This window comes from Myotis daubentonii, chromosome 7, assembly GCF_963259705.1.
Source record: "Myotis daubentonii chromosome 7, mMyoDau2.1, whole genome shotgun sequence".
Lineage (NCBI taxonomy): Eukaryota > Metazoa > Chordata > Mammalia > Chiroptera > Vespertilionidae > Myotis > Myotis daubentonii.
In genome coordinates this window covers 18,531,167-18,558,339 of record NC_081846.1, presented here as the reverse complement: position 1 = coordinate 18,558,339, position 27,173 = coordinate 18,531,167, and the positions used below count along the sequence as shown (strand labels likewise).

Below are 27,173 nucleotides of genomic sequence, written 5' to 3'. Positions count from 1 at the left end.
TGATTCAGGTTAGTTTTTACCTGATGGTCTCTTTTGCCCAACATTAATATCACTATGAGTGTTGTATTTGTTGATTATGTCCTGATGATGTCTGGTAGGGCAAGGGAAACAGGGCAATGAGGACTGATTTGGGTCAGTCAAGCTGTACCACAGTCATATCAAGTAGGACTGACCTCCAAAAAAAGACTGGTTTATATCATTGTTGCAGGAGAAACAGTGGCTTAAACTTTGTAGTAATCTAGAATACATATAATTGTAAGTTACGGTCATAGGCGGGGGACAGGAGAGGTGGATGGAGGTGGCTAGAGAGGGGGGAAATGAGGGACATCTATAATAGTGCCAACAATAAAAAATAAATAAGAATAAAACGTACACATTTATTTTTCATTGTGAAGGGCACAGCAATTAGGCAGATGTCAGTACGTAGAGTGTGTCTATTCTGGGTCTCTTCCCGGGGAGCAGAATCCGGCAGATCACAAAGATGGGCTCTAAGCGAGATTATCATGGCATTCTTTAACTGGAGAAACAACTACATATGAAAGTATCATATTAGAATCAAATTTATTTTGTTTTATTTTTAAATTATAGGTAAAGCATGTAGATAAATAGGAAAAATGTTGTCTTCAAAAAGAAACTGTTTTGTACTAAATTACTTAAGCCAAAATAAAAATCAAATGACACAAATATAAGTTTTGGAAAGCATGAATTTCAACAACCTTTAGGACATAAGCATCATATAAGTACATGTTATATGCATGCATTTTATATATGTTACACATATATGATCTTCAGTGTTGATTTGCATATACTAAACATTCATTATACAATAAGATCTGATTTATAAACTCAGAATTGATATCAGGTTGCCAGAAGGGAGAGGGTTAGGTGAAAAAGGTGACGGGATTAAAAATTAGTCATAGGGATGTACAGTACAGCATAGGGAACATGTCTATAATATTATAATAACTCTTTATGATGTCAGGTGGGTACTGGAAATAGTGGGGGGATCACTTTGTAAAACGTATGATTGTCTAACCACTAGATTGTACAACTGAAACTGAAACAAAATAATAATGAATGTAAACTCTAATTGAAAAATAAAAAAATCAATCTCTATTTAAAAAAAAGATTTTACTGTTATTTTGACAATAATTTATGTCTTTTAATTGATCCTACCAAAGAATATTTGCTATTAAATATCACTCACTTAAAAACACTTATGGTTAAATGTATTTTCTCCCATTATTTTTATCTCATGCACTAGAAAAAAGCAAACAGTGAAGCTGCATTTTACTACAATTTTGCCAAAGAAAGTACTGAACGTAAATTCATATTATGAGTGACTAATGATGTATTTTACCCCATTTTAATTTCAGTAATTGAGTGGGAAAATGTGAAAATCTATTAAAAGAACCTGTGCTGGTCAAGAACTAATGAGACAATATCTGAGTCACTGGCTGTCATGGTAACTGGGCATTATGGAAATCTGACTACTGTGCCCAGTAGTTCCGTAACTGATAGGTCACACTTCTAATTGGGTTGTCTCTGCTTACAAGATGGGCTTTATGTTCCTAACTGGTACAGAATGCATACATGCTCACAACTTAAGTTCAAACATCTAGCACTAAAGATAAATTAGACTTTGAGAAAATTTTCAAAAATTAAAAAAAAAATAGTTTACTCCTCTCATTAACTCAGTTTCTTTCTATCTAATTGTATTAACAACTAGAGGCCTGTCCATGACATTCGTGCAGTGGAAGTGGGGGGGGGGGGGGGGTGCGGTCCCTCAGCCTCACCTGCACCCTTTTGCAGTCTGGGAGCCCTCAGGGGATGTCTGACAACCTTAGCACCTCCTCGGAGGCGGGCTGCTGAGCTCGCCAGCCATCAGCCTGGCTTGTGGCTGAGCTTCGCTCCTCCTGTGGGAGCGCACTGACCACCAGGGGGCAGCACCTGCATTGAGCGTCTGCCCCTGGTGGTCAGTGCGCATCTTAGTGACCAGTTGTTCCACCTTTTGGTCGATTTGCATATTACCATTTTATTATTTTTAAAAAATATTTTTTTATTGATTTCAGAGAGGAAGAGAGAAGGAGCGAGAGAGAAACATCATTGATGAGAGAATCATTGATCGGCTGCCTCCTGCACACCCCCTACTGGGGTTCGAGCCCACAACCTGGGCGTGTGCCCTCGACCTGAATCAAACCTGGGACCCTTCAGTCTGCAGCTGATGCTCTATCCACTGAGCCAAACCAGCTAGGGCACCACTTTATTATATTGGATCATACCAAGATTAAAAAAAAATTGAGTTTTATGAAAATACATCAATAAGAGTCCTCCTAAGAACAAAATTTCCCAATGGAATGGTTTAGAAATTGCACCAAACCTATGAGTCTCCAAGAATAATACAGTGTTAGAAAGGGCTGGATGCAAGACTGTTTGCAAATGTTGAGAACAATGATGAACATGAGAAGTCATTTGGAATTGGCAGTGGGAGTTGACTACAAACACCTGTGGGCAGAGCTTTTTAATGTGTATATGTGTTTAACAATATCTTTCCTTCTGTGTCCTTGGCCTTTGCAGTACAAAAATTCAATGAATTCTGAAAACTACAGAACTCAATGCTTTCAGTTCAACTTTAATCTCTTTAATATTTTGATTGCCATTTAAGTTTTAGCAAAGTTGATCACTATCTTCTGATCCTTTTTGGTAGATAACTTATTTCTAAAAGGAAAACCTGCATGATAAACTGAGGCAAAGTAAACACTAGCATGCATTATTTTCTAGAAAGCCATGTGTCTTGTCAGAGCTTGTGAGTACAAGAAGCATCAATAATGCTTCTTCTGGGAAGCTCTGTACTCTGTTAAATGTATCAGCATGAGACTAAGTTTTACAGGTACCAAATATCAAAAGCAATCAATCTATAAAGTCAATATAATGAAAGCCAAAGGAGCATGTATCTACACTTTCCTAAATTCAGGTTGTAAGGTTGCAGAGAAAAAAAAAGTGCCATCAAAATCACTGAAGTACCAAGTTTCATTTATACAAGGTAAGTCTTAGAGATCTATTATCTTGTGTGCTTAAAAATTTGCTAAGGAGGTAGAACCTATGTTAAGTGTTCCAGTGATGATAATAATAATAATAAATAAAGTGGGTAGCAGCAAACTTTCCGAGATGATATAAATATTGATAGGATAGACTGTGGTGATGGTTTTAAGGATATATACCTATCTCCAAACTCATCAAGTTGTACATATGAAACATGTACAGTTTTAGTCTATTATTCATCTTTCCATTTAAAAAGCCAGGAGAGTGAAGAAACAGAATAGCCAAGTGCATTCCCTGGAGAGATTCGGCTGGCTCCGGGACTGTGTGAACTGACCTGGGATGGAAGCAGCAGTTGGAAAGCCAGTCGTTGTGGCCGGTTCCTGTGAGAAGCACGTTGCCTTTGGGAAGCGCCACTGCCTTCCAGAGGCGGTCCTCGCTGCAGGAGATTAGGATGTCCTTGCTGGGGTGCATCACGATGCTGCACAGTCAGACAGAGGAGAGAGTTAGGGGGCGATAAGAGCGAATGCTTTCACACTGTGAACAGAGGAAATGGCAGTGGCTATTCCACTTCAGCAAGGTAGGACAGTTCCTAGGGTGCTGGTCTGGAGTTCAGAGGAGCCAGCGTCTACCTCCGGGGGGCTACAGCTCTAACACTAATCACTTTCTGATTGCCATCAACCTAATTAACTTCACTGGATCTCAGATTCCTTATGTGTCAAATGAGATGCTTGGTTTAGGTAATTGCTCATGTCTAATTCTAATTTTAAAACAATAATTCTGGTGGGTTTTTTTTTGGGGGGGGGCGGTTAGTAAGAAAAAGTGATGCCAATGATAATTCAGTGTTACGATAGTTGGACCTGTAGCCATGGTAATTATTAAGAAAATCAAAATTCTTTGCAGATTATAGCATATCTTAAACCAGGCATTAGCCAGGAAAAGATCATAAATCATAACCGCCATCATAGTCGTTTAATAAATGCTATAAATGAAACATTAACTTCATGGCCTACTATCTACACAAAGCAAAGGAGCTCAAATTCTGTGCTAATCTGCCACTTAAACTGGTTTCAGTCAATGCACAGTACACAAATTACAGTAATGAATTCAGGATGCATCCGGCAATTCCCCACTCTATAAAGGCATAGGGGGAAATGAGAAAGAAGTATGTGAAATTAACACTTAACACATTAAGCAGAATTATTTGAACCAGGCTATGATCACTCTGGCTATTCAAATATTGGAGCTAAACCATTCCAAAATCAAGAGTCTACAAGGTTAATGCCTGATATTTCATCTATGGCCATGCTCTAATCTTATTTATATAGAGTTTCATCTATGCCTTACAATGTAATGGAACAAATGTGCCCAATGTTAAGCACCTATTAAAATACCAGCCTAAATAACAGCAGCAAATTGTTCGATTTCAACATAGCCCTCTCAAATCTAAGACATAATGCTTTTGCTTGACTACATAGTGAAATGAAACAATGGCTTAAAAATAAAAATTACCCATTAATTTCTCCCACAGTGCATTCTCTGAATGGCCTTGTCCCTTTCTTCTTCAATATAGACTTTAGGAATAATATATATATGTATGTATGTATATGTATGTATGTATGTGTATATATATATATATATATATATATATATATATATATATCAGTCTATACCTACATGGGTAGTTCCAGGGCTAACATGAGATTAAAACTTTCCTCATTATGGATCGATCCCTTCCACTTGACCTCAAAATTTTGAACTGAAAATTCATTTTCTTGCACTAGACCTCTACAGTATGGGAAATCTGCTGGGGTCAACCACTGTTGCAAACATTCAAATCACAGGCATGTAGCCACTATGAGCAGGGCCTTCTTTTTAGTGGAGCACTGTTTCATTTTTCTCCAGTACTTCCCTCCTCAAAATAAACACAGTGGAAGGGAAATTTTTCATTTTGCAATTCATCATAATGTTGGTTTGTGATTTTCAGAAGGCCAATTTAGGAAAGGAATTTATTACAGCTCAAACTGGGTAGAGGATACATTTATAGAACTTAATTAGAAGAAAAATATGATGAGAGGTAAAAAATGTCAGGCTGAAATGAATTCTATATTCAAATACACATAAGAAGGCAGACCAAATCCTTGAAGCTATGAGTATGATGTATGTTGGCTCGCAGCTTTCCTGGCAGACACATGCACACTCGACTAGATGATAAATTACCCTCTTTAAGTGAAGATAACTAAATCATTGATGTCTTTACGAACTTTGAAAGATAAGTTTCTCAAATGACTTTTGTGAGGGGAGCTATTTGTAGAAGTTAAGGAAAAATATAAATAAACACAAATCATTGGTGCCTCATCAGTTTTGGAAGTGGTTTCCAGATTCTTATCTCTTCTGCTATGGGGCCTCCTCTATCTACTCCTACTTCAACTTTACAGACTGATCCCACTCTCCTGTCTTTGTTCATATATTCATTTTCTAACATGGACTCTTTTTAAAAAAATTATCTCTCATTTTCTAATTGTTCTGCACAAATTTCGGTCAAATGCTGATATTCTATTCTGCAAAGAATGTATTTTACTTCACTCATGAAATGTTCTTTAAGTGAACAGAAATATTTCCAGCATATATCAGAAGGAACTTAGTGCTTCACATGTTTCACATCCATTAACCCATAAACACTTGTTATTGATTTGGTCACTAACCAAGAGCATCAGCAGAGACTGGGTCATGGTGATCAAGATCCCCACTTAAGAGCTCCCAACTCAGATCACTCTGGGGGGCGGGGGGATGATCAAGATGGAGAACAGACACATGGACTGGCACTGTTCCCCGTATTCAGAAGTTTAGTGTTGTTATCAACTCCATAATGAGGTACTGGTATCTGAAGACTTCCTCCTCCAACATCATCAATTAATAGTAATGATATCCAATATTATTTGAAAAGTTAATGTGCACCAGAACTTATACTAAATGCTTTTAATTTTCACAAGTGGAATTAAAGCTCATGAGGGCAGGGTATATGGCTGCTTTGTTTGCTATATATATTCAACTCCAACTATGCTGGCACATAGCTATTAAGTAAGTGCTTTTCAAATAGACTGAGCCCAAATGACATGGCTCAGTAGTTGAGCACTGACCTATGAACCAGGAGGTTAAGGTTCGATTCTCAGTCAGGGCACATGCCCAGATTGCAGGCTCGATCCCCAGTAAGGGGCAAGAGGAGGCTGCTGATCAATGATTCTCTCTCATCATTGATGTTTTCCCCTCCCTCTCCTTTTCTCTCTGGAATCAATAAAAATGTATTTATAAATATATATCTGAGTGAATGATTTTGGCACCATTAGTTTTGTGATTTAATGAGATATGTAAATTGCTCAAGTTTGCATTTGGTAATGGATAGACGGCTGACTTTGAATTCAGGGCAGTTTGATTTCAAGGGTCATGATTTTAGCTACTTCTACTTCATGTCAATATTTCATAGTTTATTATTTATATGTGCATTATAAACATCAATAATAACTATTATAGAGATTGAAAATAATTATTATCATTCCCATAAATGCTCAAGTCATTTACACATTAAATCCTGAGTTACAGAAACCATCTAGGAATTGTCAGGTATATATTGGAGCTGGGTACCATGCGGCATAATAGTCATAAAGGGGTTAGAGGACCCTGCCTTTGACAGGTGAAATGCTCTGGTGTTGTAGGAGAAACCAGGTGACAGCACCCCTCCTACATCCCTGTCTACATAAGGCTAATGTACTGCATTTTGAACTTGATAAGGTATTTAATTTGTTCTCTTGTGGTAAAATTATGAGCCTTGTATTATACTTCAAGTTGTCAGAGAGCATTGCCTTTTTAATCACCTCTTTTATACAATGTCCTGTAAACAATAAATGTAAGAGAATCTAGAATAATAAAAGCGTATTATGCTAATTAGACTGGATGCCCTTCTGGTCGTCCTTCTGGAACATGCCGGGGCTGCGAGGGAAGCCTGGTCCCCGGTGCCAGAGGGAAGCCAGTGCCGGCAGCCAGGGGAAGGAAAGCCTACTTTTGCACAAATTTCATGCATTGGGCCTCTAGTATTTAATAAGCACTGGTAATTTTCCTAGTATACTGAGGCCTCAACTTTTGTCATTCTATTTATCTCTGCATCAGTCTTTCAAAGAACCTGAAGAAAAGAGAAATAACTACCACTCCACGGGAGTCAGTTCTTATCCTAAAATTGCATGCATTAACCCATTTAATGATCATGACAACCCTGTGAATTAGGTCGACTGGTATCCTCACTTTGCAGATGGAACTGAAGCACATAGTGGTTAAGTGATCAGGTCAAGCTCACAAAGCCAGGAAGTGGCAGGGCGAGGACACGAATATGAGTGGACTGTGCCCAGAGTCCATGTCTCTGTGTAGAGTGAGCTCAGAGTCTTAGCTGCTTTTTTTTCCTTTTTGGGATGACACAGGAACAAATGCCAAGTCAAATGTTGTCTTATCTCTGTCTAGGGGATTTATTGAGATGCATCTTGAAGTTTCTAAAAGGTTGACCTTTTTCCTGTCATTTTTTAAGGATGTATGAAAGGTTATAACTATTGTCACTTATTTTCTATTAGTTAGGCACTGGCTAGGTTTAGAGTGGTGGATAGATGGATCAAAGATGATTGAGGAAAAGTACATATGTTCTAAAGCAGAGATTGGCAAACTTTTTTCTGTAAAGGGCCAGATAGTAATTTATGGGTCATATGGTCTCTGTTGTGACTACTCAAATCTGCCATTGTAGCATGAAAGCAGCAATGGATAACATATAAATGAATGAACGAGGTTGTGCTCCAACACAACTTTATTTATAAATCCAGGTAATGGGCCAAATTTGGCTTTTGAGCCTGTTCCAAATTATTTGCATGGCATGGAGTATACTAGTGTTTAAGGCTGTGGGCTTCAAACTAAGATATGTTTGAACTCTTGCTCCAGTGTCTACTTATAGGCATCCTTGGATAAGTTATTTCACCAGCCTTTGCCTCAGGCTCCTCTTCTGGAAAACAGGAAGAACATAGTATTGCCCTCATAGGTGTGTTCTGAGACTTAAATAAGTTAACACATAAAGGGCTAGAACAGGGTTGGCCATGTAGTGACAGCTCAATGAACATTATCATCGTACAGAGAGACAAGCTCTCTGAGGCCAGGCTGCCTAGATTTGAATACTAGCTCTCCTTATACTTATTAGCTGATTATATTATACAACCTCTCAGCCTCAGTTTCCTTATTTGTGAAAAGGATGGAATGATAAAACTGATCCATAGGGAAGTTGTGAGGATAAAATAAGTTAATCTATGTAAAGTGGTTGGAACAATATCTGAACATGGTCAGCTCTCCATAAAAGTTTAGCTAATATCATTAATCAACATCATTGTGCTTCATTATAATCTGGCGGTTAACTTCTATAATCATGGGAAGCAAGTTTAACACTGAAAATTATGGATATTTAGAGAGAAATGATGTTCCCAGGTGGGTTTGGATAATCCCTGGACATTGCTGGGTTTGATTTGAAGTTAAATCTCCTGACTGAATTGTAACCCTCAGATATAATACTTTCACAAATGAACACAAAAGTTCGGTGGAATTTTTCTCATGACACAGTTTTCAGGAATGCATTCATAGAAACAGTGGGCAGAGTGCACACACTGACTCTTTTTCCTGTTTTCAGGTATACAACTGGCACCAAGCAGTTGTGGGCCAGAGGAAGGCCTTTGCTAGGTAGGGCCTTGGCGTGCTGAAATGAAGACAGCACAGTCTCTCCTTGGGCTCTGTCCACAAAGAAGTGTCCCTCTTGTCACCACAGAATGACTTGCATTCTCAGAGATGTCTTCCCGAAGCCCTAATTAATAAGAATAATGAGCTCTTTTTAAATATCTTCCTGGCACCTGCCCTAAGTTCCAGAGTCACTTCACTTTAAACTTTGAATATAAGCTTTCTGCTTCCCTTTAACTTACTATTAATTATAATTACAGGATTCAAAGACAAAGGCCCTGTCACCTCATTCCCAAGTTAATAAGCTTGTGACTAGGGTGGAAATAGTACAGGAACTGTCTTAAGGATTCACAAAAAGAAAACGTGGGTAAATGCTAGCCCTGCTCTTTAACCAAGCCGTGTCCTGATGAAATATCCATAAAATGTTTTGTTAAACAATGTACCCGGCCTGTTACATAAAATATTATGTTCTAGCAGAGATTTGCTCTCTTTTGTAATAGGGCACATTCCCTACAATAGACCATCTGATATGTACTCCACAAGCTCTCCTCTCTAATTGAATTGTTCTTTCCAGTAGTGGCATTACACAAGGATATTTTGGAGAGAATATGTGTAGGTGTATGAAGAACACTATTAATTATCAGTAAAGTCGGTGACATAAGCACCACCATTAGACTTTTCAAAGAGAAGAAAATTAATCCAAAAAAAGATTGTCACAAGAAAGGCTAATGAGATATCCCTGTCCTTACTTTCACTGTGAATGTTTCCTTCACTTTGGTTCACAGGCTCTAATTATTTCCAGCATAGAAGGTGCGTGGTGGTTTGAAAATATATCAGTATCAAAATATGTGCCCAATGAATATTTGTTGGCCACATATCTACTCTAAATAACAGCACACACTCACACATGATATATGTCTACATACAGCTTACCAGGACAAATATAGATAAGACTTATCAATTGTTGCTCAGCTAATAATTAAACCTTATATTTAAATATGAATCATGATTTATAAAGCATTTGTTAACATGCAATTTTTTTTTCCTTATTTCAAAAAGTATCTATTAAGAACCTTCAAAACAGATAGAGACATCCCCCTCGGGAAGCTCACATATGAATGGGGGAGAGGAAACAGCAACATTAAAATAAACACACTAACCCAGCTATCTGAGAAACGTAAAGTGGCATGACAATGACTGGGGGAAGAAAGTGATAGCCAATGAGGTGGTAACGGGAGACCTTGCTGAAGATGTGACATTCTCGTTGACATCAGAATGGCAAGAAGGAAGAAGTATCTTAGGAGGGTTTAAGGATCGGTAGTCAAACACAGGTGACTGCATGGCTGCAAGGAGTTGGTGTATTCAAGCGACAGAAGAAAGGCCAGGGAAACTGAAGAGGGCAGGCAAGGAGGACTGTATTAAGGATGAATGAGGAGCAATAGAAAACCAAACACCAGATCATGTAGGACCTCATCAGCTGAGGAAAAAAAAGACAGAAATTTATCCTATGATCATTGAATGGTTTTACATAGGAGAATGTTATATGATTGCTAATTATTTAAAAGATCCCTCTAGGTGCTCTGTGGAAAAATGAGAAAATGGGAAGCAAGAGAAGAAACTAGGACACAGAATAATGTCTTAGATCAATTTGACATATAGCTCCTCATTAGGCATGACCAGTGTCACTTTAGTATGTTAACATTTACACCATTACCTACAGGAAGAGTCTACTCACAGTTGTTCTCACCAATAAAGAACATTAAATAATTAAGTGTGCTTTTACTAATGAACAAAATAGAACCAGTGGCATGGATATACAGAACAGACTAACTTATCTGACAGGAGAGGGGGGTGTGGGGACTGAATAAAAAAGGTGAAGAGATTAGTCAAGAACATATATGCATAGCTGATGGACATCAGCAATAGTGTGAAGTTCCAGAGGGCAAGGGGAAGGAACTAGGTGGAGATGGGCAAAGGGTGGAATATGGAGGCCATCTATAATAGTATCAACAATAAAAAAAAGTGGCAAAGCAAAAATGGAATAAAAGTCATAAAACAAATGTATGCACAAAACTTAATAATTAGAAATCTGTCAAAATAAGATATCAGTTTCATTGATTTTCAGAAGCCAGCTAAGAAAATATGAAAATTTAAAGTTTTAATACTTTCCTGTTACTTTAAGTTTAAAAACTGGGATATTGTAGATTTTGTTCCAAGTTAAGTGTAAATTATATTGCCCAGATCTGGAAAATAGCAACTTCCTTTCAGTTTTCACTGAGTAGATGGGATAGTTTCACTCCTTCGTGGGATTTATTAGTAACTAGAGGCCTGATGCATAAAATTCATGCAAGTGTAGGCCCTCTCAGCCCGGCCGCTTCAAGGCCCCACGGCCCCACCCTCCACCCACTGGTCGTTCCAGAAGGTCATTCAGAAGGTTGTTCCAAAAGGTTGTTCTGCCATCCGGTCTAATTAGTATATTAGCTCTTTATTATATAGGATGCCCAGGAGTGTAGTCATAAAGGCTAACATCTACCTTTTTTAAATTTAAATTATGTACTGTTGAAAGTATTACATATGTCTCCCTTTCCCCCCCAATAACCTTAACATTTCCTTTTTACTTTTCTTGTCCAACTGTGTTCTTCCAACCTTGGAGTGGGTTGAGCTACCCCACTGCCTGCCTTTCTACAGGGCTGGCAGTGCTAATCCCAGTCATCAGCACTGAAGGAGGAAGCCAATACTGGATCCCTGTTCTGGCTCTTCCGTGGGAGAGGCCTCTAGAAGTGACTTAGATAATAGATATAGTGCAGCAAAAGGCCATTTATCAAAGAGCAAATTCACACACACTATGCTATATCATCACAATTACCCATATTATCAGTTTAAGAACTCAACCCTAATCCTTTTTAACAAAATATAAATTATTTGGTCTATGATTTATTCTTGAATTAGGTGGTATAAATTTATACATTTAAACATTTTAGCTTAATTCCAAAGATAATCAGTTGTCTAGGAAAAGTCTTCAGGTTGGATAAAGTCAAATTTTAGCTAATGTTAATTAAATCAACTATTTATAAATAAGGGTAATGCCATTTTTTGTTACCGCTTCTATAAAATAGTGTAAATGCTCAACTGAAATCTGTAGATTTGTGTTTTCATAAAAAATATTCCTTAAATGCACATATAAATATAGAGAATTTCTCCCGAAACTCAATTGAAATGCCCTTGATGGAAAGTTAACATATATGCAAATATGCAGCCTAATAATCTTTCAGAATGCACCATCACCTCATCTATACATCTTTGTTTTATGGTGTCCTGGGAACTTACACTTTGGTTAGTGCACAAGCCAGGCCATTTCCCAATTATTTTTCAAATGACAATTCTTAACAACGGGGGACCAGTGGCCTTGAGCAAAAGTCATTTGACTTTATTACGTTTTGTTTCCTCACATGAAAAATCATTGTGATATCATTTATCTTGTATCCTTTACTTCACTCTTGTTTTATTTACTAAATTTAAAATAAAAACTGAGAAACAAAGTTGTTGAACTTTCTAATATGTTAAAGACCATTCCAAGATACACAGATTCAACTAAATGAAATTATAAACTCCAAAGATTGGGCAAGGCAGGCCCCATTATTTTGGTAAATGGGATGAGGAAGATCAACAAAACAGGTTAACTACTTCAAGATTTGTGAAAATACCTCCTGGAACTTTCCTGCTATCTTAGCAGCTGAACATTTTATGCTACATCATTTTATACAGATTGAACTTCATGGTATGAAATTGCTGTAGTTCTTTCTGGTTTAATGAGTTTGGAAAGTTACATTACACATTTATGTTCTTAAGAAACCCATTTCAATAATAAAGTTTATTTGGTTATTTCATGTTTCAGCAATCTACAAGAATTCTGTATAGTTATGAATATATATTTTTCCATTTCACACATCCTTAGTATATTAGTGACAAAGGGTAGATGCTTTTTTAAGCTGAGGTCCAACTTCCTCCTCGTAAGAGCTCTATCATTAACATCTCTTTCCAGGAGGATATTTAGAAATATAACCAACATATAATCTAGGGATAACTGAAAGTGTCACTACTTAAGACACGGATTTGAGGTCAGTTTCCATGTTGAAGTAAAGTACAGAATCCTGTCCTAAACTTGGCCCAATTTAAGAGAAACCACAAAGCCAATGGTTTCCGATTGTGATGATGTTTAACTTCTGACGACTATTTTTGGTACCTACTTGATAAATTAGAAAGCCAAAATTAATTATAAATTCAGCCTTTTCTAAAGAGTAAGTTTTGGAATTTAAGAGATGTATATTGGAATTATCATGTTAGATAAATCATTTTGAGTCTCAATTTATATATTAAAATGTGCTAAGGTGGAATGAGTGCACATCATCATGCCTTATTTGTATCATATGTTATATGGAGACTAGAAAAGCGAAGTAATCTTTGAGTCTGGCATTCACTGTATTTTGCTGGTGATTCCAGAGAGAAGCTGGAGTGCTACAACTGGGACCCCAGTAAGTCTCCGGTGAACAGGGGAGAGGAAATTGAGTAGGAGGAAGGGCACAGGGGTAAGAACCAAGATTATAAAAACATCTCAATAAAGCTATTTAGAAAAACAGGTTGAAGTTAGAATTGGACATCAGTTGTACACAGCCCAAGTGATACATACAATGAGAAATGTGAGTTTAAGTGGTAGAACTGGTGGTCAACTGGACCAAGGTGGAAACTGATAAAGACATAAGATGATGGTACATAAGGAAAGACTATAGAAAGAAATGGACCCAAACAATGACAGCTTAAGAAAAGCAAGGACCAGACATAAATGGGTTCTGATTATTTGCCATGCAGTAAAATATTTCTCATCCGTTGTTTATTCCCATGCATGTCCCTCTGCATTGAAAACGTTGTTGACATCTTCCTTCTTCTACTCCATGTGAAAAAAAGCAAAAATAAAGAGGTCGGTACTGAGTACCGACTCTTACTTGGGGTAAGAAAAGGGGGCAAAGAGAGCAATCCAAGCAGCAACCTGCTACAGTCTCAGGTACACTGGGGCTTGTTTGCACCCAGCCCAATATTACAATCATAACGGGAGTGACTGCATATATTTGATCTAAAGCTTTATTATCTACCCTGAGTTCTGTGAAATTCAGTGGGAGAAATAAAAGATATGCACCAGTACCGATACTTGCAAGTACACAGCTTAATCAACCCTCCTTTTATAAATAACTCAAATTACTTTCCTGTATTGCAGCATTTAACAACTGCAGCACAGACCCCTCTGGAAATTTATCAAGGCTTCCCCTATACTATATGGCTCTGCCTCCAGTCACTCTTTTGAGAGAGAGAGAGAGAGAGAGAGAGAGAGAGAGAGAGAGAGAGAGAGAGAAGAGAGAAAGTTCAGGTTTTAACATTTTGTTGTCCTTACCAAGGAGAGGGAATCTCACTGCAAGGGCACCAGGAGAGGTGGTGTTTTCTGCAGTGTTTATCAACCCCTTAACCCTGCTTGTTTAAACTCCCCTGAGCCTTGCTGTCCTTGCTTTACTTCACTTATGTAGGGATAAGAATGCACAAGAGTCTATGGTTCTGCGTACTTGTGTACTGTTTTATGTCTTCTCAATATAAGGTTTCAGTGACCTGTAGCATTTCATCTGGTTGAATGACTTCATTTATTTTATTTTAACTTTACTTGGTATCTTTCCATCCTCTTATGCAACAGATCAGCTGCTCCCCCGGACCCTCACCCACACCTTTATCAATATTGCTCGTGTGCTGAAGCAATATTCAAACTGTTTGGCAACAAAGAATGATGTGGGCAGATAATCATGGAAAATGCCTCTTTAGTTCATCTTGTGTAAACTGAAGCACTGACAATTATGAACACAAAGTTGCAAGTGTATTAATAAAAATAATTCTTATTCTAGAACATTTTTTGCCAACAGGAAATTATTTTGTTATAACATAAATATGCTATTAGTTTGACAAAAAATAGAAAGGATTTTGGATGTCGTGATCAAATATATATATATATATTTGTGTATGTAGGTGTGTGTGTGTGTATGTATCTCTGTGTATATACAAATAGATGAGAGAGAGAGAGAGAGAGAGAGAGAGAGAGAGAGAGAGAGAGAGAGAGAGAGAGAGATAGGGATAGAGAGAGAGATGCTAAAAGAACCACAGTAAAAATTTAAGCAATGGAGCTCTATACTGCAGTTACCCTACAAATTCTGTGGTTTATGTACCCTGGACCTGGCACCTGGAAAAGCCTCAGTTTTCTATTGTATAAAATAGAGATTAAATGAGATAACACATAAATAGTGCTTAATGTAATGTCTAATATGCATTAAAATGTAACAATTCTAATTATTATCTCTATATATAAACAGGTAATATGCACATTAGCGGGGCATCACAATGGCTCAGGAGGAGACTGCCATCATGACCGCTCAGTAGATGCTGCATGTGCAGATGGGCGGGAGGGGACTGTATGTGCCGCCCCCATCCCCAGCAGACACACACCAGGGATGGGGACATGCTCTGAGCTGCCGCAGCACAGCTCAGAGCACAACCCCAGTGGGTGGCGGCAGCTGCCAGAGTGCAGCAGCCCCAGCCCCAGATGCCTGGTGGAGGCTGGAGCCAAGCAGCCTGGGTGCAGGGTGCCAGAGGGAAGCAGGTGCGGGCAGCCAGGGGAAGGAAGGCCTATTCCTGCACAAATCTTCGTGCATCGGGCCTCTTGTTTTAAATAAGCTTTTGACAGTTCTTTTTCACATAATTGACATTTAGTAATAGGCAGAATTATCCCTGAATTCCAAATCTTGAGAAAAAGGCAAACACTAGCATTTGGAAAACTAAAGTAACATGGTTTATATAATCTTGGGGCATTTTGAATTTGATCCTAATAGTTTGAGGTAGCTCCTAACATTCCCTGTACTTTTCGGTTTGCTGTTAGCTTGACTAACACAGGTCAAGTGCATGGATTAGTAACCATGGATTGTAGTTCTTAATGACTAGCTTCATGAAACAATATACAACATTAAACTCTAATAATCGAATTTTCCTAGAAATTGCTTATAAACAATAACCTATCTTAAGATGGCTTTTCCTTTCATAATTTTCTTAAGACTTTAAAATAACATCTCCACACTTGGAACCTGGTTTCCGATCTGTACATTGTTTCCTCATTGGTAGAACATGAGTGATGGGATGTTAAGTAGAAATTAAATTACATAGCAAGCATTTAGGAAAGTGCCTGTCAGATATTAGGAAAGCACCTGTCAGATATAAGCTCAATTAAATGTTGGTTATTATTTTTGAAATTATGTCCACACTTATAAATCAACCTGAAAAATTTTAATTTCTCAGAAAATTGTTTTTTTTCTAATTTTAATCCACATAATTGGGTATAAAACATCTCTTAAAAATGCCCTTAATATCCAAATCCTTCAAACTTATGCAATAGTGTTATTTTATATATAGTGTTAACATAGGAAGGAAGAAAACTCAAGTGGCTATCTCCTCATGTTTTCTAACATGTCTTTTAATACTCACTGGAAATATAGACTCTAATGGAAAAGAAGTGATTGATGAACCCTTTCTTCATACCAAACTACTCAAAGGACTATCTCTATGGATTTTCTTCTAAGTTAGGTTATAGGCAAAGACTATAAACAATCCAAAATACTGACAGTACTTTTCCACCTGCTGTAATACAGAATTGTTGGTTTTCTACTCCCTCTTCTCATAACAATCATATATCATTTCTCTATCTTTGTCACAGCTAATCATAAAAAATCACTGGTTTTAACATGACAATGGTCAAGAGCGGTGATATTATTCTATATAATCATCTCTAATAAACCTCAAGTCTCTTAAGAATTTTTTTTTTCCAGAAAATCAGTTTTGCCTTTCAGCTTTCCCTTGAAACATAGAAAACTAACATGTTAACACCAAGGAAAGGTGCACCTATTCAATGGCAATTCATATGCAGAAGATTACCACACTACACACACACACAAAAAAAACAATTTTTCATGGCACTGATAATCCACAGTATCTAGTTTTACATGTTAACAAAATAAATCTTTGACAAGCAATGCAATATATCTAACATACTTATCTCCTATTTTCAACAATTCACTTCTTAGTAAAGTTATCTAAGTTGCAAGATATATGAAATGGAATCAAATGCTTATTTGCAAAAATTAATTAATTAATTAATTTAAAAAGTAAAAATATGCTCAGATACAAATTATATTTATTTATTTTGGTAAAACATATAGACATTTTACTTTTTTACTATTAAATGAATCATGAGTAAAACCAAAACAAAAAGACAAATAAATTACCCTGAATTCTGAAGCTATTACCAAGAAAAATAAATCTACTTTCAAATTACACAAAATATATGTGTAATATATATACCACAATAATAATATTACTAAGTTCTTAGTCCCTTGTTTGTATTACTAATCCAGTAGATGTTTCTCCATATAAAATAACTATGCTTCAAAAGATCCTAAAACTTTGTAAATTCAGGAAAGAAATACATGCATAATCATTAGAATAAAATTATTCAATATCCAGAAGTCTTAATTCAGGTATTATATAGAGTATTATGATGCTTTCATATTTCATTAGATTTAACAAAAAGGTTATGTAATATACACCTATTTTATAAGACTATAAACATGAACATAAGTGCTCATTATAAGTTTAAAATCATTTACTAATAATATTGTATCCCATTTTTGCCATTAAAATATTGTTTCTTCTATTAGGAAAAAAAAAAGTGTATCTTAAAGAATGCAGATATTGAGAGAAGATTTTTTTCTTTCTTATAAGTATAACTTATATTTTGGTTATATAAATATTTGGGGCCATTAAGCAAAAGCCCCAAAATAGTAAAATGCAGAATTTATTATAGGCTTTGAAGGTCTAATAATGCGTGTATAATTGGACACAATGAACATAGCTATAATTACAGTCTACAAGAAAGAGTATTCTCTATATTTAAAAAAGAAGTCTTCAATTATCAAATAAGCTGCATTATATTTCATTAATGTAAAAATGTAACTATACTTTGAACCTGAAAAGTAATGAAACCTTAAAAACACAACAATTTAGCCCAAATTATAAGCATTAAGAGAATAATGTTAAGTTATGCAAATTATTATTATAGTTAAGTAATTTTCAAATTATAAGTCTATTTCCACGAAAGTGATCTTTTTTACTCATTATATTAAAAAAGAGTTTTCTTCAGGAAAAACATGGCATTAATATATCAGGCAAATAGACAAGCCATTAAGTAGGCCAAAGATCTAAAATGCTCCTGTGCCTAATCAGCTTCCCATCAATAGTAAAGAAACAATCTTGCCAACCTAAGCTTGTCTTCACTCATCCATTGCTCTTATCCTCTCTTCTTATCCACAATTGTCAACTCAAGCAATTTTGGGCTGGGCCAAGAAAAAAGCATCTCTCTCTCTCTCTCTCTCTCTCTCTCTCTCTCTCTCTCTCTCTCTCTCTCTCTCCTTTCTTAGGGCAATCAATAAATTGAAGAAAGCACAATAATGAGAAAAATCTCTTTTCATTGTTGGAATTAATAGAAATGTTATACTAATATACCTAGGCAAATTAGTTGGCAATAAATGAACTTCACCAGACCTGCAAAGTCTATTTGAGACATTAGCAAAAGGGTATTTTTTCAGACTGAGAAACATTTCAGGACCTACCATGTCCTTGTGTCTCAGCACATCTTTATTCCTTTGTAATGACTTACTACAGTTTCTGGTCTTGGCTTCCATTATTCTTCCACTGAACCACATTACTCTCCTATCTACAAACATGCTAGTAATATATACAGTGTACTTTTCAATATTATTGTTTTGCTTCTGGTAACTAGTGATAACTTGTTCTTCCATAAATTACATTACTGTATCCATCTTCCCACTGACCATTCTTGCTTTATTTGAGACTTAGAAAGCCCATCTCAAGATTACCTCTTCCAAGAAGACTTTCCTGCTTTCCTCTTATTGGTTTTCCTCTTCCCCATTTGTACTCTAAAGTGTTTATTGTAGACATTTCTGAAATTTATGTCATTCTGCTTTAAATTGATTAGTTTACATTCCCAAATTAGTGAACACTGACCAAACTTCCTAAGATTCTAGATAATATTCCAAACTTGAACAATCACTGTTCTACTTCTCATTCATCTTTTTAATATATATATATATATATATATATATATTTTTATTGATTTCAGAGAGGAAGGAAGAGGGAGAGAGAGATAGAAAAATCAATAATGAGGGGAATAATTGATCGGCTGCCTCCTGCACGCCACACATTGGGTATTAAGCTGAAACTCAGGCATGTTCCCTGACCAGGAATCGAACCGTGATCTCCTGGTTCATAGGTTGATGCTCAACCACTGAGCCACATCTTTTAAGTGACTTCTTCTCAAAAGCAAAACCAATGCAAGAGTTTTCACAGTCGGCAGAACAACAACAAAAAGGCTTCTATTTCGATTTGAGTAGCAGGCCACTTATCTAGTACTCAGCTAACTACATTGGATAATATCCTCTCTGGATGGTTTTGTCTAATTGTCCAAGTAATTGCTTCAGTTCTTTTCTTCACTGAGTAATAGCTATCTACCTAAATATGGTTATTATTAAAGTTGAGTGATTAAAAACACAAATTCCTTCTCTACTAAATTCCCTATCAACATTTTAATCTGCATTTCTACTTTCTAAGTGTGAAGGTTATCCTAATTTAAAACAACAAGACTGTGCGCCCTTTCATAAATGGCTGATTGGAAAGCCTCGGGAACCCAAGAATCATTACAGAGCTGGAATACGGAAAGCTTGCTGAGCATGTGGCTTTCTCTTTAGAGATATTGCCAATTTAAATGCTTTTCTTCTACTTTTTCTGTCTCCCTCTTCCTTTCCATTATAAAAAGAGCCTTCCCCTTTGTATCCCCTTCCTCATCTCCTTTCTATAGCTGTTAGCAGAAAGTCACAAATTTTATTTCAAAAACGTTTTAAATGGTATCTCATGAGAAAGTGGGTAATTTTCCACTGTAGGACTGTACTGTAGTATAATCAACCCCTGAATTTCTTGATGGATGATGCAGTTGGATGCAGGCCACATACTGTACACATCAACTTTACTGCTGTGCAACAATAATGTTACATTTGAGATTGTGAAATATGTTCTCTTTTAAGGAAACTTGCAATACATAATAAAAAAGATCTCATTTCAGAATTGTTGGTTTTGGCTAGATACTATATGTGAGAGAACTGGCAAAATGCTTTAGAATTTTGCAACTTGATCAGACTGCTAAGTGTAAGGACCATTTATTTTTAAACCATTTTATATCTAGATCTTGGTAAGGAAAACTCTACTGAGATATTATACATTTTCTTAGAAATTATTTGTGAATCCAATACTTTTTTATGAACGGAAAAAAAGATCATGAAAAAGTGATTCGTCATATATATATTATATATAGAGAAAGAAAAATAATACATTAATAATCATTAAAATTCCACATGGCACATATTTTCATTTTGAATTAAAGAAGAATATCAAAAGACTCAACTAGTAAATAATAGATCTGGTGACTATTCTTCATGTCTTCTACAGAAGCTCCCAGAAGCTCAGCATTTTACATAGGATGGCAGTTGAAGAGTAGATTTAACCAATCCATCTTGCAGATATCACTTATTAAAATTTGTAGTTTGCAGTCTCTGAAGATTGGCTCCTGCAATCATTCACATGTTGTATCTCTCTCTCTCTCTCTCTCTCTCTCTCTCTCTCTCTCTCTCTCTCTCTCTCTCTCTCTCCCTTTACTTTAGGTCTTAGAAAGCTAAAGCGCTTTCCTATACTATTTGGATAGTCACAGTAGCCATGTGAGAGTCCTGCTGCTCATGGAGCAATGGGCTGAAGTTCTCAGGAGGGACAATCTTTCCTATATATAAAACAGGGACAAGGATGAAGCTTTTTGCCCTTTGACTTCTATTTTCCTACTTGTAATGGATGTGATGCCTGAAAATGCAGCAACGCATTTTATAACCAGGAGGATAAAAGCAACAGACTAAAGATAACAGACCAGGAAAAGGAAGGAAAAGGGATCAGACTGCATAATGGTTTTGTTAAAATAGTCTGGCAGCCCTGCACTGCATGAGATTAAAACAGTCTAATGGCCCAACCAGTGTTGCTTGGTGGTTGAGCATCAATCTATGAACTAAGAGGTTACAGTCGATTCTAGTCAGGGCACATGCCTGGGTTATGGGCTGGATCTCCAATGAGGAGTGTGCAGGAAGCAACTGATCAATGGTTCTCTCTCATCATTAATGCTTCTATCTCTCTCTCCCTCTCCCTTCAAACATAATAAAAAACATTTCTATGTGTTTTAAATGAATGTTAGTCATTTTGCCTCCTGTCAGCTAAACACACTCTGATATTCAAATTGGCACCTGAAACTGCCTTGCTGTAGTGTTGAAACCTAAAATGTGGAACTGCTAGAGCGAAGATGAAAAATGTTAAAGACCCAAGAATTCTAGGCTAGAAAGTTATAAACTTTGGTAATATGTTGGTGAAACATTTGTTCAAGTTCAAAACTATGCCCTATGCAGACCACACACTTATCAACAAGACACATCAGTGAGTACATACTTGTGTACTTGTTATATTTTTTAAAATTACTAACTTCCACACCCAGAATGGTTGGCTACTCAACACCCACATTTCTACCGCTTCCATACAGACAAGTAAGGAACTGTCAGGTAAGGACATGGACTTTGGGGAGCTGCTGACTCAGGGCCCATAGACAGCACTCTTTTCAGAGAAACACAAACTGCTCACAACCAACCACTGCTGGGTGCTAAGACTACAGAAATCATTCCAGGTTTATAGATAGCTGTTATTTCCTACTAGAGGCCCGTTGCATGAAGAGATTCGTGCAATAGGCCTTCCTTCCTCTAGCTGCCGGCACCTGTTTTCCTCCAGCACCCAGGACCCAGGCCTTCACTCCGGCTGCAGCAGAGAAGCCAAGCCTCTTCAGTCTTTAGTCGTCTTTAGTCTTCAGTCCATGCCTGCATATGCAAATGAACCACCATCTTTACTGGGTTAATATGCATACTCATCCTGATTGGCTGGTGGGCGTAGCGGAGTGACACCAATTTGCATGTTTCTCTTTTATTAGTGTAGATTTCTGTTGTAATACATTGCCACAAACCCAGTGACTTAAAACACCACAACTGTTATCTTATGGTTCTGGAGGTCAGAAGTTTGAAACGGGTTTCACTGGACTAAAATCAAAACATTGCAAGGACTGGTTCCTTCTGGAGGATCCAGGAGAGATTCTACTTCTTTGCCTTTTCCAGCTTCAGAGCCACCCATACTCCATGGCTCCTGGTCCTTTCCTCCACCTTCAAGGCCAGCACTGCAGTGACTCTGACACTTGCTGTCCATCATTATATCTCTGCAGACTTTCTTGCTGCCTTCTTTCTCTTCCATGGGGCTCACTCAGAAAATCCAGAATAATCTCCCCATCTCAAGATCCTTCATCACATCTGAAAAATCCCTTTTTCTGGATAAAGTAGCAGTCCTAAGTTCTGGTGATTCGGACAGGGGCATCTTTGAGGGGACATTATTCTGACTACCACTATATTCTTTGTTTACCTTCAGCAAAAATAAAGATTGAAATGCTGGTGATTTAAACATTGTCATGAAAGTAACCCAATGTCATTAGCTGCAAAGAGCAACATTATACTGGCACTGTATGGAAAAGCATATTTAAAAAATCTATAAAACATGCTGAAAGGTAGAAGTGACTTTTGCATGTTTAAAAGTGACCCTTGCATAAAACAGATATAATTTGGCATAATTTGGATTCATTTGTAATTCTCATTTAGTTAAGAGCATAGAAGTTGTCAGGTTATAAATGATGTTTGTTTTTGCCTTTGTTAGAACATATAAATTATTTTTTTAATTATTAATATAAGGTCTCTATAGTAAATACACCCAAATTTTCTCTAGCTTTGCTTCCTAATACAACATTAAACTATTATCTATAACGGCGATCCTGCGGGTGGATAGGAAAGAACATTGCATGAGCACACACATATGTTTAATGATACATTCCTATCATAGGGTATTCACAAAGGAGGGAAGCCACTAAGAATTGACAAGATGACAAAATAAAGGAACTGATGGTGACAACAAGAGCAAGATGTAAAATTAAGAGTCTCTGATAAAGTATCAAAAAATAAAGCATCAGGGAGATCGAGAGGCTGATCCAAAGAAAATAAATATATATCTAGGGGAGCTAATATCAACCTCATTTCACAGGGAGAAGGCACTGTTGGGGAAATAAAAATATTAATATTTAGACAAAGTCTCAGAGTAAAAAAAAGAGTTGCTGGAAGGCATTGAGAAATTCCAAAAAGAGCAGTTGGATAGCTCTTTGCCATCACAAAGGATTAATAAAAGAGTAATTCTGAAGCAATATAACACCTAATATAAATGCAAAATAATGATAGCAATGTTTTATATTCTCTATTTTAATTGTCAAATTCAATCAAAATATATTAAAAATTTGGTAATACTTTTCTAATTTAGACAGACCAAGAATTTCCACTAAACTATACTTCTCATGTTTAGTTAAGAAATTTTTGGAAAAATTACTTTTGCCTTTGGCTAATATATTCCTTGGGTATGCTTCTATAAGAAGAGAATGCAAGGAGCAATTATAATACCTCATAGCTTCACAACTGTTTTTATTCTCTCAGACACAGAAAAAGGAAAACACCTTCAGTTTGAGTTTGTGTTTGCTCCTAGGAATAAAATTAGTTCTACTAATTCACTCTATCCACTTAAGCTTTTAGATGTTTTTTGGTCTCAGATAACTAACAGATACTGTTCTCATTTTAGTAACCCAATTTCCATTGATTTTGGTCCTCATAAATTAATCTATTTATCAAAATACATAAACAGTTATTTTCAAAGCACGAAGTAAAAACTGTTATGTGTTCACCTTTGCTTTATTTAAACCACAGAATAAATAATGGAATCTGCCCAAATGCCATCAACACCTCCACCCATCTATTCTTACTCTGCTTCAAATGAGAAATCATAACCTTCTGATATTAAAATAAAGTACAAATGGGTAAATTCACCTGGTTGATGTTGCTATAATTCAAATTGTGCAGTGTTTTTCCAATGAGAATATTAAATATTGACATGCCAAATTAGTACATTGTATAAGGTACAGAGGTTAAAATTTTAGGGAATAGATCTCCCAGTTTAATATGTCTCATTATGCAATCAAAATTCTGAAAAAAAAAAAGAGAAAATAGTGCAGTGAGCTATAAATACATAAAAGGTAGGATACCCAACTTGAAGAGACCATAAATTTGTTAGCATAGATTCTACAAAACATGTTTGAGGATTAAATTTTATAATGATCTTTAGAATAAAAAACAATGGTTTGAGTAGTTCATAGGGCTCTCAAAGATCCATTCCACTCAAAACAAACAATTGTGAGACAAGCTGGTTGTGTGGGGCTATGGTTTAACTTTATTGGGTTATAAAATAGAGTTCTATGTGATTTACTTTGATCTTTGTTTTTCACTCAGAAAAAAAAAATTCAGACAACAAATGGAAAAATAACCATGGGCAAAAACAAGGGTGGACACAACATGCCACTAGACCAGACATTTCTGGGTTCTGACCCTGACTGACACTAGAACCTACAAGCTATTTAATATTTCTAAGCTTTATTTTTGTATCCAGGTAAAATTTCTTTGAGCTTGGTTTTCTAAAGCTCTCACTAAATTTTAGTCTGTAAAATCAGAGAAAAAGAAATTGCCCAAAATATTCTACTGTAAATCTAAAAATGACCTATAACCAGAGACTGGAAAAGTCTGGGTTGGAGCTGGGGGTGGGTGTTCAAATGTGCTTTGCAATGTGAAACAGTATCCAGTGAGAAAACCTAGGACCTAAAGAAACTGGAACCATATGCAATCTACCCAACCATCTGCCCCCTAAATCAGATAAAAGAATATAAACAAACTGTAAAACCCACCAGTGATCCTTCATAGAAAAAATATAGTTTCTCAAGGTAAATATAATATGATGACTTCTTTATATAAATACTGGAGGCCTGGTGCATGAAACTTGTGCACTCAGGAGGCCCCTCAGCCCAGCCTGTGCCCTCTCACAGTTCAGGAGCCCAATGGGGAGCAGGCATAAGCCATCAGTTGGGCATCCTTAGCACTGCCACGAAGAGGGAGAGAGGCTCCCTCCACTGCCACTGCGCTCACCAGCCGTGAGCCTAGCTTCTGGCTGAGCAGCACTCCCACTGTGGGAGCACACTGACCACCAGGGACAGATCCTGTGTTACGCATCTGCCCCCTGGTGGTAAGTGCACATCATAGCAACTGGTCATTCTGCTGTTTGGTCAATTTGCATATTAGCCTTTTATTATATAGGACTAGTGGCCCAGTGCACAAAATTCATACACATTAAAAGGGAACTAATTAGAGGAAATATTTTAATATTGCTATTTGCCCTTTCTCTATAATAAAATTGTCAGAGATGAAAGAAAATTAGTAAAATTTATATGAAAATCTTTCTCCTGTCAGAGTCTGGGGCACGCCACGAGACCCAGAGTCAAGTCCCTGTGCATCCCTGTGCACCTTGAACTCACACAAGACCCAGACCTGACCAGCCCCACCCCCACTGGGCAAGATCCAGACCCAGCTGGCCCCACCCCCGTCAAGCCCCACCAGGTGGGGGGCACAGCCTCAGGTCCCCCACCCCAGCCTGGCACCACACAGCCTCAGGTCTGTGCTGATGGCTCATTATGGCTCATCACAGGAACCCTGCCTCTGCTGTTGGTGCAGCAATCTTGTGTTAGGGGAACCCTGCCTTCGCTGTGGGCATAGCCATCTTGTGATGGCCTGATGGAGTGAGGGTCAGTTTGCATATTACCTCTTTATTATGTAGGATAAGTATTTTATACATTCGTTCAGATGCATTGAGTAATAATTCTGCCTTACTACAAGGGGGAGAAAATGAAAATATCTGTAGAAGGTTTATTTCAAGGAGCTGTATACAGAAGTAAGGACCTTTAGATTGGGAGACCCAGAAAAAGTCTGTAGTTTTTATTGTGGTTTAAATTTCTCAGAAACAAGCCATAGAAGATCCCATATTGGCCCAGCAGACATATTAAAGGATATCTCAACAAATCAGGTCCAGAAGCTGTTTACACACACACACACACACACACACACACACACACACACACACACACCTGCCCACCAATAATTAGTGTGAAAATCAGATTCTACCTAGGCATAGGGAGCTAGAGAATTTAGTTAATACTCTGCATGTTAGAAAATAGTCAGGTGGATTTCTCACCTTTAGAAAATAAAGGAAAAACACCAATTGCAATAACAGAAACAGCCTAAGATCTCTCAGAAATACTACACAGAAAGGATACAGTAGTTGAGGTTAGAAAGGATATTTTGGGGGGACAGAGGGGAAGGCTAAATTATAGGAATTAAAGTAATATTTCGGTTTTACAAAGGTGTTAAAGATGTAATCTCAAGGAAGAAGAATTAAAATGCCATGAAAGAAAATACATCAAGATGGGGGGAAAATAAGGCAGCATAATAATCCAGATTGAAATTCAGAGAGAACTTAGACAAAAAATGATTATAGGAAACATACATACAACTTAAATAGCAGAATTATACTTTGCATCATAAATAGATAAAAGCCAAATCTTCACTTCAGAGGTAAATTAGCCTAGTTGTTAAGAGTATGGACTTTGGAGCAAGACTATTTCAACTCTTACTAGTTAGGTGGTTTCGGGCAAATTACAAAACCAGTTCATGCTTCTGCTTCTATACATCTATACAATGGGAAAATAATAACAATATCTTCAATATAAAATTATTAAGATGATTTAATAGCTGTAAAGTTTTAAAAAAATAAATGTTAGCTATTCTTAATAATACCAAACCAGTGACATGGCATGTTGATGCATACATACTCCTAGAATGCAGAGAAAGTTCAAGAAAATGGAGGGGTGGGTTTATCAGACTCAAGGGCTATTAGTTCCTTAGAAGAAATGTATAAGTGAAGTAAAATAAAAATCAAAGACACAAATTAAGAAAATGTTCTTAAGCTGAAAGCAAACAAGCAAATAAATAAATACAAAACACAATAAAAAGTACCATCACAAACAAAGACAATGACAATAAACTACAAGAAGTTCACATGTTGGCTAATAGGATGTATGTAATTCAACAGAAAAGTAACAAAGGAATTATCTGAAAATATTTTTTAAACAAAACAAAGCTAAG

The 27,173-nt window shown here is 36.8% G+C and overlaps 1 protein-coding gene across 1 annotated transcript in view; it reads right to left on the bottom strand.

The window, feature by feature from the left end:
- SPAG16 (sperm associated antigen 16) overlaps nt 1–27,173 on the bottom strand; it is an 849,807-nt gene that overhangs the window by 562,046 nt on the left and 260,588 nt on the right. The window contains exon 11 of the mRNA XM_059702463.1: nt 3,377–3,520. Coding sequence (XP_059558446.1) covers nt 3,377–3,520 — 144 coding nt within the window. The remainder of the gene's footprint in view (nt 1–3,376; nt 3,521–27,173) is intronic.